The following is a 16,770-nucleotide window of genomic DNA, read 5'->3' on the forward strand; positions in this document are numbered from 1 at the left end:
TGAATAAAGAAAGGACCCATTTTCTTTTTTGTTTTACATGCTGTTAGGGACAAGCGTGAGCAGACACAAACATGTTGTGGGAGTTGTACAGCAAATAGCCATTTGTAACTGGACTGAACCTGGGGAGAACTTGAGAAGAATGAAAGAGAGGGACGAAGAGAGGGGAGTATGGATAGAGGGAAGCAGGGGTGGGGGGTTGGAGAGCGAAAGAGAGTATTTAAGAGCACTTGAGTGCCAGCATAGATGTAGTCACTTCTCCCAGTGGACAAAACCAGGCCCCTCTGCACCATGGCATGATTTTTCACTTTAGCAAGCACCACTCACTACTCCTCCTTCAGTCCCCCTCTCTTTTCTCCTCTTTTCTCCTCTTCTCACTGTGTGCTTCAATGATTCCATCATTCCCTTTCATTCACTCTGACTACAAGGGACCTACACTCACAAACACACACATAAGCACGCATACACAATTTGACCCATTTGCCCCCCTGCCACGGGTAGTAAATAATTCCATTGTGAAGGCCATTAGCGAGTATCTCAAGGGTTAAGAGGGGAAATATACAGGCAGTCAGATGGGCGATTAGACAATAAGAAGATGAAATGTCTACTATTGTTTTGTTGCTTATTGTTTCACAGAGCTCACATTAGACCTGTGGCTAATTCAAATACTTAATGTCTTTTTATTTGCCCTGTTTTCTTTTATTTTCTCAAGAGGCCACACACTGAAGAGATGAAGACATTTACACACACATGGACAGACATACACACACACTTTATTTGTATTGCTACCTCTCTCTAACATGTGGCAGCAGGTTAGTTTGCCAAAATCTAATGATCGACAGACTGAGTTCAAATCACTGTTTAGGATTCAACATACCTTCAGACTAAAGGAAATGTAAGATGCAATTATGCTATAGTATAGAAAATGCATTGCCAAAACTCTTTGCCTGTCCTCATGCATTTTAACAGCAATGTTTGTGTTAATGTAGTGGCATGTGTATGTGTGTGTGTGTGTGTGTGTGTGTGTTTCTGGATGAGTAGGGCCTAAAGCAATGCAGCTTGTCATTTTAGTTGAGGACTGCACCTTACATGGATACATTACAGTCTTGCCAGTGACATAGCCTTTTAAGAATTACTGTAGTGTCACCAAGCCAGAAACCTCACTAAGGAGACTGACTATGAACAATGCAATTCATCTTAATTGCGTCTAGACGTGTGTCAGCGTATGAGTGTGCGTGTGTGTGTGCGTGCGTGTGTGTGTGTGTGTGTGTGTGTGTGTATGTGTTAAAGTGTGTGTATCCCCACACAGCCTGCAGTCCAGTCAGTGCGCATGAACCTGTGGACACACTAACTGGTCCTCTGAGCCTTTAGTTCAGCCACTGTCAGAGGGATCCTTGTATTTTTCCACAGGCATGTCAGAGGATTACACAGTCCCTCTGCTGTTTCACTGACCTCCCCCTGCAGTACACACACACACACACACACACACACACACAGACACACACACACACACATACACACACACACAGACACACACACACACACACACACACACATCAAAGCATCTCAGCGTAGTGCCCAGCACTGAGCTAGGGGCACACTGGCCTACTCACTCAGCAGGCCGTTGGCACACACTCCACATCTGCCTGCAGGGATTGCCAATGGCAAGCATAACCCGTGTGTGTGTGTGTGTGTGTGTGTGTGTTATTTTATAAGACAAAAAACAGCATATGTTCTTTGTTGAGTGTATGTCCGTCTGAAAAGGTGTTTACAACTACTTGTGACACATTATGTGTCACACTGGTAAAGAAATAAAAGGACAACTTCTTCTATTTTTTATATGTTCCAAATCGTTACCATTTACAGTAATCTGAAGTAGCCAACATGTTCACGTCTTTTAGTCAGCCCAAAGACCAGCAATGCAGCTGGTATAAAGAATAGGCATAGGCTCAGACATTTCCCAGCATTCCCAGTAATTAGCCATCAGTCAAATGTGTTTTCAATACTAGTCACCAGAAATAGGGGGAGAAACTGAATGCTTAATAGTGGTTTTAAATCAGACAGGTACATGTAAATGGTTACTGGGTAGCAAAAGAGTTATAATGTAACATGAATTATTAAAGCACCTAGACACAATGGCTGAAGGGAAGATATGGTGTGTGTGAATTATCCCTAATCAATATATAGAGTTTAGTGGAAACAAGGTTCCTAATTACGCCCCCATTTGACCACACACTCACCTCTTCTCCTGCCTTTATGTTTTCTTCTCTTTCCAAGCTCTGCTAACATCCCACTCTTCCTCTGTCGGGCGCTTTGGCCTACACACAGGGCAACTATACAAGAACGATACAAATCAATGGGTTAACACATTAACACATAGACAAACAGCAGACAAGGGCTCCAAGACCTCTAACCCAAACATCTCTAGCCCTCCAGGATAATCAATAGTCCGAAAAATATCATTAACAGCCCATCACACTCTTTCCATTTCTCTCTTTCTTTGCTAATCATTCTTTCAATGCTATCTCTCTCACCTTCCTCTTTTCTTCTACGGCAGAGAGGGAAGATCATTTCCCAGAGCTCCTTGGAAATCCCAGAAGCCTGTATGCCCCCATCTCACCTCCAAGCCACATCCAGACACCCTGTAAGAGGCTATTACTATGGTTAGCATCCCCCTCCATCCCAACAAGACTCAGACAGAACCTGGACATTAGCTAATCCATACTTATTGCATCTGGGTTCCTTTCGCAGCCTTGTAATTCATATGGGGAGACATATTAGCACGACATATTAGGCTGGCAACAGCTCTACGAGGTGAGATGCTACACTGACACTAAATTGACTTAGGGGAAGCCTCAGGGGACATTGTAGGGCACTGCTGCTAGCTGACGCCTAGGGCCGAGTCCGCCTGTATTGAGTTTCTGTGAGAGCTGTTTAGCTTGTAGTGCTACACAGGGCAGAGAGGGGGAATGGAAGGTGCTCCGGCTCATCGCGTTTACTGACAGGAACCCTGCAGACCACAAGGCTATAGGGATCAATAGCATTGCACTGCACAGCACTGCCAGACCAGGCCAGACCCAAACAGAGGAAGATTGCATTACACACAGGCTTGAATCAGGACAAGTCTACAGTGTTATTAGCACAGCGCAAACACATTTAATTTGCACTCAAATTCCAGCAAGCATTTCATTATCACATACTCTTTTACAAAACAAGGACAAATTCTATACAAACGCCTGTAGTGCTGTACGTTCAATCACAAACATCTGGTAGACACACACACAGGTTATGTTTTTGTCTGGTGATCCTGGACCTGAGCCTCCAGGTGGCCCTACATCCCTTCTCTGAACAAACAGAACAGCGGTCCGCTCCACTTCCCCCATGTCATCGAGGCCAAGCCGAGACATTGTGCGGCCCACCGGCCTGCTGACACGGCCACCCAGCCCAGCAGGGATTTGCCGCTGGGTCATAGAGTTGACATTTATTAAAGGAAGTTGCATGGAGAGTTACAGGGAGTTGACAGTCCTCTCGTCACGTCGCACTCCAGAATTCAGAAACCTGCGAAGACACACCCCTCTATGTTTCCAACAATAAAAGAAACAATGAAGCTGTTAAGCACTGAATGACCCTCCCAGGGCTCACTACAATAAGAATGACATGAGTTCCTTGCTTGGAAAAGAAGGGATAAAATACAGATGTTTGATAAGGGACACAAAAAAAGTCTTTATGTTAAAAACGTCTAAGTGGGCAGCATGAATGCAGAGTTTAATGGACCATGAGGAACGGTGAAAATCTAAAAAGGAGAAGTTGAGTGAAATGGATTGAGTGTGTTGTGGACCAGATGTGCCATGGATGTATCAAACATCTGTTGGCTCTGCAAGGCTTTAGCGGTCTTGAATGACCCCCATCATCCAACCTTTCTCACCATGCGTCCTGGTAAATCTTTTGTTCTTCACTATCTGCCCCCTCGTATATACTGTAGATCAAGAGTTGTCTTTTTTTTTTTTAAAGATTTTATTCTTAGCTTCAAAATGAAAGGTATTCATCTCAGTTGTTGGTCTGCCTACGCACGCAAACATGAATAGGGGATACAAAAAAATATTTTTTCAAATTTTACAGTGCAGATTTTTTTCTGTTATTGTTCTCGATTCTGTGTGTTTTGATGGTCTAGAGCTTTTCTTGGTGTATAAGTTACAGTACAAAGAGGCAGCACCAGATGGTAATGGTGTTTATTTTTGGAGTAAGTAATCACCATTCTGGAAATTATGACAGTAGACAGGCCCAGGGACCTGGAACCATGCCCCAAGAGACCTGAGCACCACTTCCTGTTGTACCAACATGATCGCAGACACACATACACTATCACACACACACATTGCATGCACACATAAACACGTATATCCTCCGGGCCACTGGCGATGTGAGCCCCTGGGCCACAGGGATAGATGTGTTCTGGCACATAGGTCGGGGTAGTGTAAATTACACTGCAGCCACACTGGCACCCTCCGCCTCTAAGATGGATGAGCCAACTTAAATGCCAGGCAATAATTCCAGTGAGGCAGTTTAAAAACAGGGACACTGCTCTGTTTGTGATTTGGGACCATTTTACCCAGTCAGTGCATATTTCACTTTGATAAAACTACAATATTCGTAACTCATACCACTGCATACTTCCTTGATGAATAGCCTGCTCTTATAACAATTAAAGCCCATAACCACAATTTAAATGTCTAATTCATTATTTAATTTAAAACTACAGCTAATACTGATACTTTTGACAACTACTTTCAACCTGAATTTCAAAAATACTTTGAAAAATGGTTTTCAAAGTGCATTTGTGCATTAAATTGCAGTAGCAGACATTTTGTTGATACAATTTTGGAAATTAGAAATTAAAAGGGACTTGACAAAACAAATTAACTCATTGGGTAGCTTGGTTGTTTTTAAAGTTTTATAATGCATTTTATTTTGTACCTACGTAGATTATGCATTTATTTGTACCATAGATTTCATTGTATATCTTTCTGAGGTGTCAGAAATGTCAGCACTTAAATATATATTTTTTATTTTCAGATTTAAAAACAAAACAAACAAACAAAAAAAATTAGATAAAATACAAAATATCAATAGGAGGCACATCTGCTCTATTAGACAAGTCAAAGAAACTAGAAAGGAAAAATGGCAAAGATACAGCATGTAAAAGGAAATTAAGGTTGATTTAAAACCTAAGATGTTGAATTTGCATGGCAGGCTACTGAGCCAACAACACCATCAGAACAAAGTGTGTGCTGTCACTGATATCCTCCTGTAACTTCTGAGACAACAGCTAACATAACATATAATGAATGATTTACAATTACAGAGTACCGGCAACACATTGTTGCCAATTCGCCAAGCGGTCTGTATCATAGATTCCTAGTTAACATGACAGACACAGACTCCTTTGGGGCACCCAGACCCCCTAGTGGCCCTTCCTCTGCATTTGAGTCGGGCTGGTAGTGAAATAATGTCAGGAAAAGGAGCTGGGTGGAGGGAAGGTACCAGAGAGAGAGGCTCGAGTTAATGGTCTTGCATCTTCCTGGCAGCATGTCAATAATGGCTCTGATCACATTAAGTAAAGAGTCCATTAGCTTATTCTCTTTCCTCCTGCATGCTCCATAGCAAAAGCACAGGAGAAAACTGAAAAGGCTCCCCTAATGCAGTGTGTCTGCGAAACACCTCTATCTGGGAGGACTTTGGAGGTACAATCCATTATCCATTCACATCTATTTCCTTTCATACAGTGACATGAAAGTGACGTGTGGATCATTTTGATTGTGTGAAGATCACTGCTCCATTCCAGGTAGTATAGAGAAAAAATCTGTAAAAATCTAACACATTTTTGCAATTGAGGTTGCAACTGTTTAAGACTTTATACATAGTATAGTCAGAAACAACTCGTCACATATTGGTTTTATGAGCATGTAATGTTTTCTTTAGCAATAAATACATGGTTACACTTTTATCAGGTTGGGATAAAGGTTCCACTTATTTTTAACATAGTTACTCACCAAAGACTGTGTGTTGCTACATATAATTGGCCTAAGGATATAATGTGGCAAGGGGGGGTATATTGCACAAAAGAGGAACAGAAATGACTGATATATCAAGACACACTACAAACATGTAACGATATGGCCACAGAGCAAATTGTGAGCATATGTTAATGCACCTTCTCTGCACCGGCCTCCTGCCAAAATAGTAATCAAGACAAAGGAGATGTGATATAAGACGGGAAGAAAAGCAGGTTGTCAACCCCCCCGCCACACACGCACAAACACACACACACACACACACACACACATACACACACACACACAAACACATACACACACACACACACACACACTGGACAGACAGACCATTTCTCAGCCGCCTCACTGCTCTCCATTGGCCCTGGAGGAGGCACAGCAGCCCCACATCTGTCTTCCAGGCCCACGACAGACCTGGCTGCTGCATCCAGATCCAGCAGATCACACGAATCATCCTCAATTAATGTGAACCATCAGGCGTTCCCTCGCTGCTTCTATCACTTCACCCGTCTTCTCTGAGGCATCCCCTCTAGCTCAGTGCTAGGTCCGCTGAGTTTTACACATTGACCACGGCTACGGTTACTTAGCACAATTGGGTGAGGCCAGCCAACGTTATTGTGTATGCTTTGTGAAAAGAGACAGGGAATCAATACATCAGTCCAGATCCAGACGTTCTGAACTCAGGGAACAGCCAACTTTGCTCTGCAGCAAACCGGGGCTTGAAATGGCTTCCATGTGCCGCCCCATCTGCACCTCTGCTGGGTTCTGGCCAAAGGACTGTCCTTTCCACTTTTTAAAGATGCAGAGGGACAGCTTTAAAACAAAAAGGGTGGTGATGGTGGTGGTGGAGGTCACAAGGTTTCGGATGAATCAGAGGTTAGGAGACTTTTTTAAAATGACGGTTTTGTTTTCCAAACCAGATAATGAAAAAAGACAAGTCAGCAGGAAAAGAATCGGAAACTGTTTACTAAAGGCCACCTGGAACCAGGGTTGTGCCAGATTGTGACTCACCCGTCTGTGGTTCAGTCCTCTATAATAACCCCCCAGACCCCCCTCCCTGTCCTCGGAGTCTGCAACTGCACTATAAATCTCACTCCAGTCGATTAGTGTGCCCTTAGCAACAACTAACATGCAGTCATGAAATTTTAACCAAAGTCATGAGTTAAATCAGGTTGAGAGGGGAAGGCAGAGCATCTCACAGCCTGTTGGTTGATCAGTGTGTCTGGCCCGGTGAAATAAGCCCTGTGGCTACTTCACATTTACTCAGAGCCCGTCCTTTCTGGCAGTAATGGGCATAATATTAACCCTTTGCATGGCTGTTAATTAAATGATAACATGGGAATCAAACTTGAGCACTCATCCGAGTTTTAATCAAGAATATGAGCTGGTACAGAGGTTCCTGTCTGGACGGAATCACCTGTATCTTTCTGCTGTATCTTAAAGGAGTGGACTTTCCTTCACTAATGCTGAAATTAGTGGCTTAACAATTAAAAATTGAAAAGATTATATTTGACGTATTTATTCAGGCCTGTGCACAAAGGATGAACTCGTAAAATACAATACCCTGTAACATGATTTTGAGCTGTTTTATTTGATGTATCTCATTTCCCACCAAAGTGTAACTGCAAATTGACACTTATTAAAACCAGACCACATTCAGAAAGGCATCAAGGTTGTCGGCTGACATACAATAAGACACCAGTATGCTATTTTTTGCACATACTTTGGAGAATATCCCAGAGAGACAGTGTGGGAGAGTTGATGAATAAAACTGTATTTGTTTGGCTGCTATTTGTTATTTTTTTGCATTTAAAGGCTAATGTAAACCACATGTTGTTTCATGTGCATATTTCAAAAGTTCACTAAGTGATGGCTTATTTTGTAGAATGCCTGTCCTTGTAATTGTGACTGATTGGTCCAAAGGGATACTGCTGTGTCTGTCTTTGATGATAGAATGTTTTTACTGTTGTCTTGTAACTAAATATCAGTATCATGTACATCAGCCAAAAGCCTATGTACAGTAGATTTTTATCTTGCTATAAAGATACAATTGAATAGTTTTTGCACCTTAGACAATATCAAACCTCTAAGGTGGATATACAGGGTCATATTCAAAAGCAACAAATACTTTTGATGTTCAGAGCATAAAAGAGGAATTTACAATGATCACAGAGTGCAAGTTTCAACCGCTATGATTCTTACAAATGTCCTCCACCCACATCTGGACGTAGCTACTGATTTCCCTGTGGTCCATCACAGGGGAAGAAGTAGAGCCGGTTGTTCACACATGACCTCTGACCTGCCACTGGGGAGCCAATGGTAGAGCCGTCTGTGTCTTGGGAGCCGTTGCCCTGTGATGTGATGGCTCCAGGCAGTGGGCTTTGCGTGAACCCATCCCCCATGGCACCCCTCGCCACTAGATCCTCTGCATTATTCATACAGCTCGAGTTGGGGTGGAGAGAGAAACAGAATATGGAAAAGGAAGCACCAAGGTTCAAGACCTTCTCAGATCACAAGGAACTTCTGCTTAACCTCCCTTGAAGTGGCGAACACAAGGATAGAGCAGTTTTTTTAAGGAACTGGATCTGAAAGCAGGACTGGGGATCAATGGGGATTCCCCCGAGGTTTGGTGGAGATCGCATCCACTAAAAGGTGATTGGTGAATCAATGTGGTTCCCATGGTTCACTTTGCCATTGTGAGAACTGATCCATCTTATTGCAAATGATACTGTCTTATGATCAGTCGAGTTGCCCTTATGTTAATGTGACACCAGTGTAGCAACATCCCACACAGACTGTAAATTTGTTAACATGAAAGTGTAAATATCAAAGAGGGTCAGAGATCCTCCATTTGATCTACTGTATATACCACAGGTCAATACAATGTATTTATAGCTAATACTCTGCTTTTTCTGCCCTGCTTCTGAAATACAGTCAGTCACTGAGTATGACAATAGGTGATGATTAGTGAAAAGCATAAATGTTAAGCTGTTAATCCCTAATGCACACCATGCAACCTAACAACGCTTTACACCCCGGCTCTTAATACAGCCCAGCACATAACCTACTAATTGCATAATTGCCTGATTTGTTTTAACTGACAGTGGTGCCCTGGCCCATGACAAGGCCATCATTTGCTCATCCTCATTGTCAGCAATTTGCAAGGTGGATACCCCACTACACATCCACTACACAACATCCAGCAACACAGTATTAGAGACAGCCATGAATTAAGAATGCATCGCAGCGGCACAGAGATGAATAAATATAGCCGTTACCAGATTAATTCTGAGAGACAAGGATGCAGGAAGATAAAATAAACTAACAGCAGCGGGCTGTCCACCAGATAAAGTGGGTACTCCATCGTCTCTCTGCTGTAATTATTGGCTAATAGTCATTAACCTGGCAAACAGAGGTTTAGCTGTATTGTTTAAAGGACTCTGAGATGCATAATGACAGACTAATATGTCATAGCACTGGGGGAGATGGGGGAGGGGTGGATTAATGAGATTTTACTGGAGGGAGTGTACAAGAAGAGGTGGGGCACGCTTGGAAAATATAGGGGAAAGAGGGCCACATTAAGCTAATTGGAAGATGAGTGCCTACTTGTAAAAGTGCTTCTAATGGCATATTTGTTTCTCTCACAGCATCACAGGGCTAATGGAGGGCTGTGGAGACTTACTGTAGTAAGGACTACAGGGTGTTTGTCTGCAAAATTGTGTCAACACATACTTTAGATACTCATTCTAATACATGAATATTGCATTATCATCCTTGACTCTTTATTCATTTTAATGGGGTTTATCTGTATTTTTGCCTGGAATTTAACATATCTACTATGAAGTGATATATTTAAAAAATAGAGTTTTTTTTATAAATGAGTTTATGCAGTGGCTTTTAAAAAATAGCCATGTAAGGAAAAGCTTCTTGGCATAAGAAGCAGTAGTTGTTTCCACATGGGTGGAACCTTAATCAAGTTTGTCCCCTCACATCCTTTTCAAGACCCTTTCTGATTTTGTGTTGACTCCAGGTGCTCCAAGCCCTAACTAAGGCCAAAATGCTTGTTGACTCCAGAACTCAATTGACCAGTAACCAAGGAGTGTTTGGATAGCCTTGTCACAAACAGGGTCTAGTGCATGGCAGAACTGCTGACCTGTTCTGACAGCTGGCTGGCCCTTCCTAACACTAATGGGTTGCAGTTTGGCCTGTGTCACTGTGTTTTGGCTTTTCTTTGACTTCATGAGTGGTGGAGTGGATGCACAGAGTAGGACTAGTAGAGGATGAAATAAATGTCTGAACCCTGTTCAATTCAGTCAGTGTTTGAGGAAGGGCTGGATAACTGCATGGTGGTTTGGAGGGAGACTTTGGTCAAGCGATCTTGTATAAACAAATGTGTATAAACTTGCGAAGATTTGTTATGTTTTTAATGAATATCATTAAAACCTCACTTATAGCTGGAGAATAATCTCTTTCATTTATTAATAGAACTCAAGTCAAAATTACCTCCTTTTTGGGATCTTGTGTTGTGTTGTGTTTCTTATAATCTCATTTAGACCAGCAAACAACAAAGTGAGGTAATTAGGGATTCAATATTAATATGTCTTAAAGTGGCTTGAATTTAAATGCTAAATGTAAAAAAAATGTATTCATAGATTTTGTTTTTCATGCTTCTAATCAGAATTCTAATTGTGGGCTACCATAGTGTTTTTAAATGTATTACACTTAAAGATAAATACATCTTTTTTGTCACTACAAAATACTGAAAGACTGCTCTACTTCTTAGAATTACAATTTCATAAGAAATGTTCTGGTTGTGAAACTATTTAAAGATTCACTTTCTAATGTGCTTCCATTTTTTTTTTGTTTCAATTAAATCAATTGGAAGTACTAATGCCCAGATGGCCATGCAGTATGAAATAATAGTGCCCAGGCTAGAATTTAAAGTCATACCTCCAGGCAAAAACTCCAGAGCGTACACAGAATGAAAGTGTAAAATGTTTTTTAATGTATATTTAACAACAAATACCCCAGTGACTATTGATGTTTCGTCTCAGAAGAACCTATTTCTCCAGTATATCTGAGGGCATGATATGAAACCACTCACACTTTTATTTTCTCTGTTTTTCTGTTCTTCTTCCTCTGTGTCTCTCCCATACTCTCTCTCTTTCGCTGCCTCTCTTTAAACATTTATCTTCTGTTTTCTCCTTACAGGCCCTTTGTGCTTTGTGATGTTGGTTTTTACAGCTTTTTACTCACCAGAGTTGCCATTTATCTTTTATAGATGCCAGCAGCTAGGAGCACATATGAAATGTTACCATTTCACTGTGACTAATTGTCATCGCTTGTGTTTTTCCCTTGATGTCACTTGCGCCTGGTTCCCCAGGAACCTGTGTGTGAAGTATTTACACTATGTCTCTCTGTCTCTATTTTGTTCATGCAAAAACCCATATCATACAATCTTATCCCGTGGCAGCAGTTACTGTAAGATTATAATTTTGTTAAGAATTCTGCCATCAGTGCTTTAAATAAGGAAGATATGTGGGCTCATATAAAAGACAAAAGCACAGGCTCAAACTTGGTAGCTCAACCAAAAACTAAATTCTCAGGATTTGCCAGGATTCTTTTCCCAAAATCCCCTGCCATCTCTTGATGTTTGACCATGTGCACATTTGCAAGGAGTCTAAGCTTTTTATATTTCAGCCGTTAATAGCACATCTCTGAAAGACATCAGCCAAGTAAAGTCCCATTGGTTAAGTTCTGGTCTCTTATAATGAAGACTTGCCCCTCACCATTCCTAAGCCTCCACCAAAAATACAGGAACTGGAAATGCCAAGGGTTATTTCACATTATCTATTGTTATTTTATGTGTCTGCCCTTTTTCATTAGGAGCCACTCTCTCTGTCCGAATATTTGTCATCAGTTGACAGTGTCCTAATTGCCATGGTGGTCTTTTACAAAGTATTTCTAAATACTATTATTAAATACTTACAAGTTAGACATTAGATCTCAGTAACATACAGGCATCATAAATACCAACCCTGCCAATTAAAGGAACACAGGCTCAATGCCACTGTCAAGGCATACACAAACACAATCTTAAGTAAACATTAGTTTTCTCTTTGCATGTCCAAAGCATTCCCTGATGCATAGTGAAGCAGTCCCATCCTCCCTCAAGCATTTCACTGCTTTAGAGGTGAACACATTGAGAAAAATGTCTGCCAACCAAGAGGTGATTAGTGACTTGCATTAATTATGCTATTAAATCTGCAAATTCTTTTCTTGCTCGCACAATATTGTATAAATCCCGAGGTACAGTTTGTGTACAGAGGGAGTCCCAGCAAGAGTTCAAATATTTTACAAAGCTGTTTTTGTCAGACCCATAAATTAACATCCCTACAATGTTGGAAGTCGCAGAGACCTGCTAATCATCCAACCTCACTGCTTTTGATTTGTTTGTTTGGGACTCAATTAAACTCTTATCTACTGCCATCACTGTGTGATTAATGATCTCATCGCATGGATGATTTCTCGATAAAATAAATGATTTTCGACAAAGCTTTGTTGGTTACTTGTCGCTCCCGGAGCCTCTGAATTTCATGAGCAGAACAATTCGCCCTTACAAACTAACCCCTGCTCTATCTTCTCCTTTGACCAAGCTGATTATGCACAATCAATAATGGTTTGTATTTTTGTCTTCTCTCTTGTCTTCTCTGGGGCATCTAGGATGCTGCAGGCAAGGTGCTGGACCGCTGGTCCATCATGTCCCGAGAAGAGGAGATCATCACCCTGCAGCAGTTCCTGCGCTTTGGTGAGACCAAATCCATTGTGGAGCTGATGGCCATTCAGGAGAAGGAAGGTCAGGCAGTTACAGTTCCCTCCTCCAAGACAGACTCCGGGATTAGGACATTCATTGAAAGCAACAACAGATCCCGCAGCCCAGGGCTACTGACACATCTGGAGAACAGTAGCCCATCAAGTATTCATCATTTTGAGAATATCCCCAACAGCTTAGCATTTCTCTTGCCCTTCCAATACATTAACCCAGTCTCTGCCCCCATGCTCGGCTTGCCCCCCAATGGCCTACCTATGGAGCAGTCTGCTCTGCGGCTCCGGGAGCCCAGCTTGCCAAACCAAGGTGAACAGGTGGACACCAGTGAGTCAGAAGTGTCCCTTTCACCTTTCCGCACAGGCCAGAGCCCCAGCCATGGAGCCCTGGGAGGCATGAACAACATTGAACCCAAGACAGAGCCCAACAACAGGGCATCACCCATCTCGCCAACCCCTTCTACCCAGCAGGCTCAACAACAGCAGCAACAGCAGACACAGCTCCAACAGCAGCAGCAAGGCCAACAGTCCCAAAATCAATCGCAGCAATCCAACAGTTTGAGTGACCACCAAGCCCACCACCATTTTGTAAAGGACGAGCAGTCTAAAAGCATCACCCATGCTTCCTTTTCCTCCAAGATGCATCGTATGCGCCGCATGGGATCCACCTCACGCAAGGGCCGCGTGTGCTGCAATTCTTGTGGCAAAACCTTTTATGACAAAGGCACACTTAAGATACATTATAATGCTGTACACTTGAAGATCAAACACCGTTGCACCATTGAGGGCTGCAATATGGTCTTCAGCTCACTACGCAGCCGCAACCGACACAGTGCCAATCCCAATCCACGGTTGCACATGCCCATGCTTCGCAATAACCGTGACAAGGACCTCATCCGTGTAACCACTAGTACACCTGTCATCTCAAGCACCAAGAATTGTGGCTTCACACTCACCAGCCCTGGAAGGCCACCACTCGGCTTCACTACTCCACCAGTAGACCCTATGCTTCAGTCACCCATGCAAAGCCCGCTGGTGTTCCCCTCCCTAAAGTCAGTGCAGCCTGTCCAGCCGGTGCCCCCATTCTACCGCACACTATTGTCCCCTGCGGACCTTGTCAGTCCCCCAGTGTCACTGCCCACCAGCCCCATCCTTCCCACAGCCACCAACAGTACCACCCTGATGGACCAACAACAGCATCTCTTGGCCGCTGCAGCAGTGGCTTCACACAATAATGTTAACATGTCAGAGGTAGGACTCATGTCCCACCGCTTACATACACAGAGTGCCAATCATGACCTCACTAGTGGCAGCAGTGACCCCACGCCCAAAAAGAAGCCCCGTAAATCAAGCATGCCAGTGAAGATTGAGAAGGAAGTGATTGATGTGGCAGATGAATATGAGGACAAAGATGATGATGACGATGACATCCACCATAATCACCACCATCACTCATCACTTCTACACAAAATCAAAATGAATGGTAACTGCAACAGTACCAACAACAGTGGCAGTGGTACTGGAAACCACAGTGGTGGTAGTGGGCAGCAATCCCCTTCCCAGGATGAGATGAGCCCAGGCCTAGCTCTCAGAGGCATGATGAGACAGAGTGAAGACGAATGCAGGGAAGGGACTGGTAGTGACAGCAGGGGTGGAAATGATCTTCAAGGCTCTGGTGAGCTACGTTGTATGGGCAGCTTCACCTCTGAGGACCAGGACCACGAAAGAGACTTTGAGAACGAATCTGAAACCTCTGATTCCAAGATGTTTTACCGTGATGAGCTGATAGATGTGGAGGAACAGCAAAAACACAGCAGGGGTGGAAGGTGTCTAGACAAGGAACGAGATGATGAGGGTAGTGAGGAAGCCCAATTGAGAAAGGAAATGGAAGGCAAAGGTCATTCCTCACCCTCTCCTCATCAGCCCCCTATAAGGATCAAGGAAGAACTCAACGATCCTACTTACGACATGTTCTGCATGGGCCAATATGGCCTCTACAATGGAGGCATGGCAGCGGCGGCTGCTGCTGCAAGCATGGCTGCTCTGCATGAGAGCTTCATCTCGTCGATGGGCTACGGTGCCAGCCCACCCAAATTCCCTTCTTCTCAATCACCAGAGGGAGACCCATGTTCAAGTCCTGACCCCAAGAACTGTTATGTGTGTAAGAAGAGTTTCAAGAGTTCCTATAGCATGAAACTGCACTACAAGAATGTGCACCTCAAAGAGATGCATGTGTGCACTGTGGCTGGCTGCAACGCTGCCTTCCCTTCCCGGCGGAGCCGAGACAGGTTAGTGCTAAAATTTGATCAAGCCATTTTTTTTTTTTAAATGTAATTGCAGGTAGGTTCAATGGAAATGCTTGATTAAATATTTATCATCTAAAATCCACAGAACAAACTAGGTTTCTTTTGTAGTGGTTTTATAAAAGCCATGTTCAAACATAGTTCAATAAATTTGAGCATTTTTGTGAGAGATGTGACTTTTTATTTCATGTTAATAAAACAAGCTTTAATTGCAGCATTTCATTAATGTATGACATTTACCTGAATAGGTATCACTTAACATCTGTTAGCTAATTTAACACTAAAAAATTGATTCAGGGACATCTGCTCCATGTCAAGTCAGAGTTCAGAAGAGTAGCGTGTCAGGATGAGAAACACATACACACACATTAAAACAAGCACGAGGCCATACCCTTCAACCCTGCAGCTGCAGTGTGTTGTTTACCTGCCCTCACAACCTCACCTTGTGACAGGGAGGTGAAGGTGCATATATTAACATAGACAGCGGTTTGTAAAACCACTGCATTTATTAGCGCATAAGGAGGTGAGGGTAGCCATACTCACCTGGGCTTGTTAGCACATATCAGTCCCACACACTCACTCCACAGAATATATATACAGTAGCAGCATAAAATCACTAGTGCCCTGCAAGAGCAGGCTCCCTAAAGGATTACAAACAACAGTTTTTTGCATCATGGGGGTACTTTTAAGTGCTAAATTGTCCAGCATCCAGGCATGCTTAATTGGCGGAATTTCACAATCTTTTAAAAAGCCAGTAATAATATCCTTTAGAATAACTGTTAACAGGAAAATTAAATAGTTATCACAATAACAGCTGAATTCCTATTTAGATTTAGCAACAGAGAAAATCATATTCCCTTGCCAGTCCTGTATAAAACAAACAGGAACATCAAGTGTAACAAATACCTCTCACACTCTCTTTTTAATAGAACTCAGTTGTTTTACATAACAGCCTTACTCATTCTGTTCTTTCAGAGGAACAGAAAACCAAAAAATAAAAGATTTATCTTCTAACATCTGTGACAAGTGATACTTTTATTTAAGTAAGGGGCAAGTAGCAACATATTGCATGCTTTCTATTGGGAAACAAATCTTCCCAGAGGGAGCTTTATATTTTTCCTCAGTGTTTTGACTCACCCACACAATGGCTCTGCCCCCCCATCATCTTTTCCTCCACCACTTCTACCTCCCTTCGCCCAAACCCGCTGCTCCTTTTCCACCCCAAGCCTTTTATTACATTTGTTGTTTCAGTGGCATCTGTTCCTACCACTGTTTCTTCATTAGCAGCATGTAAATAGAGCAGGTGATTCTGGGACTCTATTAGAATTGCTGTGGGAGGGGAACCAGGGGGAGTAGAACAGGAGACAAGGTAGCATTAGTGAAGGTGAAACCCTGCTGCTCACCTGACGCAGCTGTGCCAACAGCAGCAAGATGACAGAAAGTGTTATTATAGCATGTATTGCCTCAGTGTGGTATACTGCCATCAGTGAGTTTGTTAGCTCCCCTCTTTTGACAAGGCTTTAGGAATAGAGGATGCCTAAGGCATGACCGACCTGCTGTGAAACATGGGCATG

General features: G+C 42.8%; 1 protein-coding gene across 2 annotated transcripts in view; it reads left to right on the forward strand.

Annotated features, from left to right (window-relative positions):
- The window catches only part of bnc2 (basonuclin zinc finger protein 2), a 165,624-nt gene that overhangs the window by 137,932 nt on the left and 10,922 nt on the right, over window positions 1–16,770 (forward strand). For both annotated transcript variants that reach the window (XM_083928265.1, XM_083928266.1), the window contains exon 5: window positions 12,792–15,181. In XM_083928265.1, the coding sequence (XP_083784391.1) occupies window positions 12,792–15,181 (2,390 nt within the window). The remainder of the gene's footprint in view (window positions 1–12,791; window positions 15,182–16,770) is intronic.

The sequence above is a fragment of the Echiichthys vipera genome (assembly GCF_963691815.1).
Source record: "Echiichthys vipera genome assembly, chromosome: 2".
NCBI classification, from domain to species: Eukaryota; Metazoa; Chordata; class Actinopteri; order Perciformes; family Trachinidae; genus Echiichthys; species Echiichthys vipera.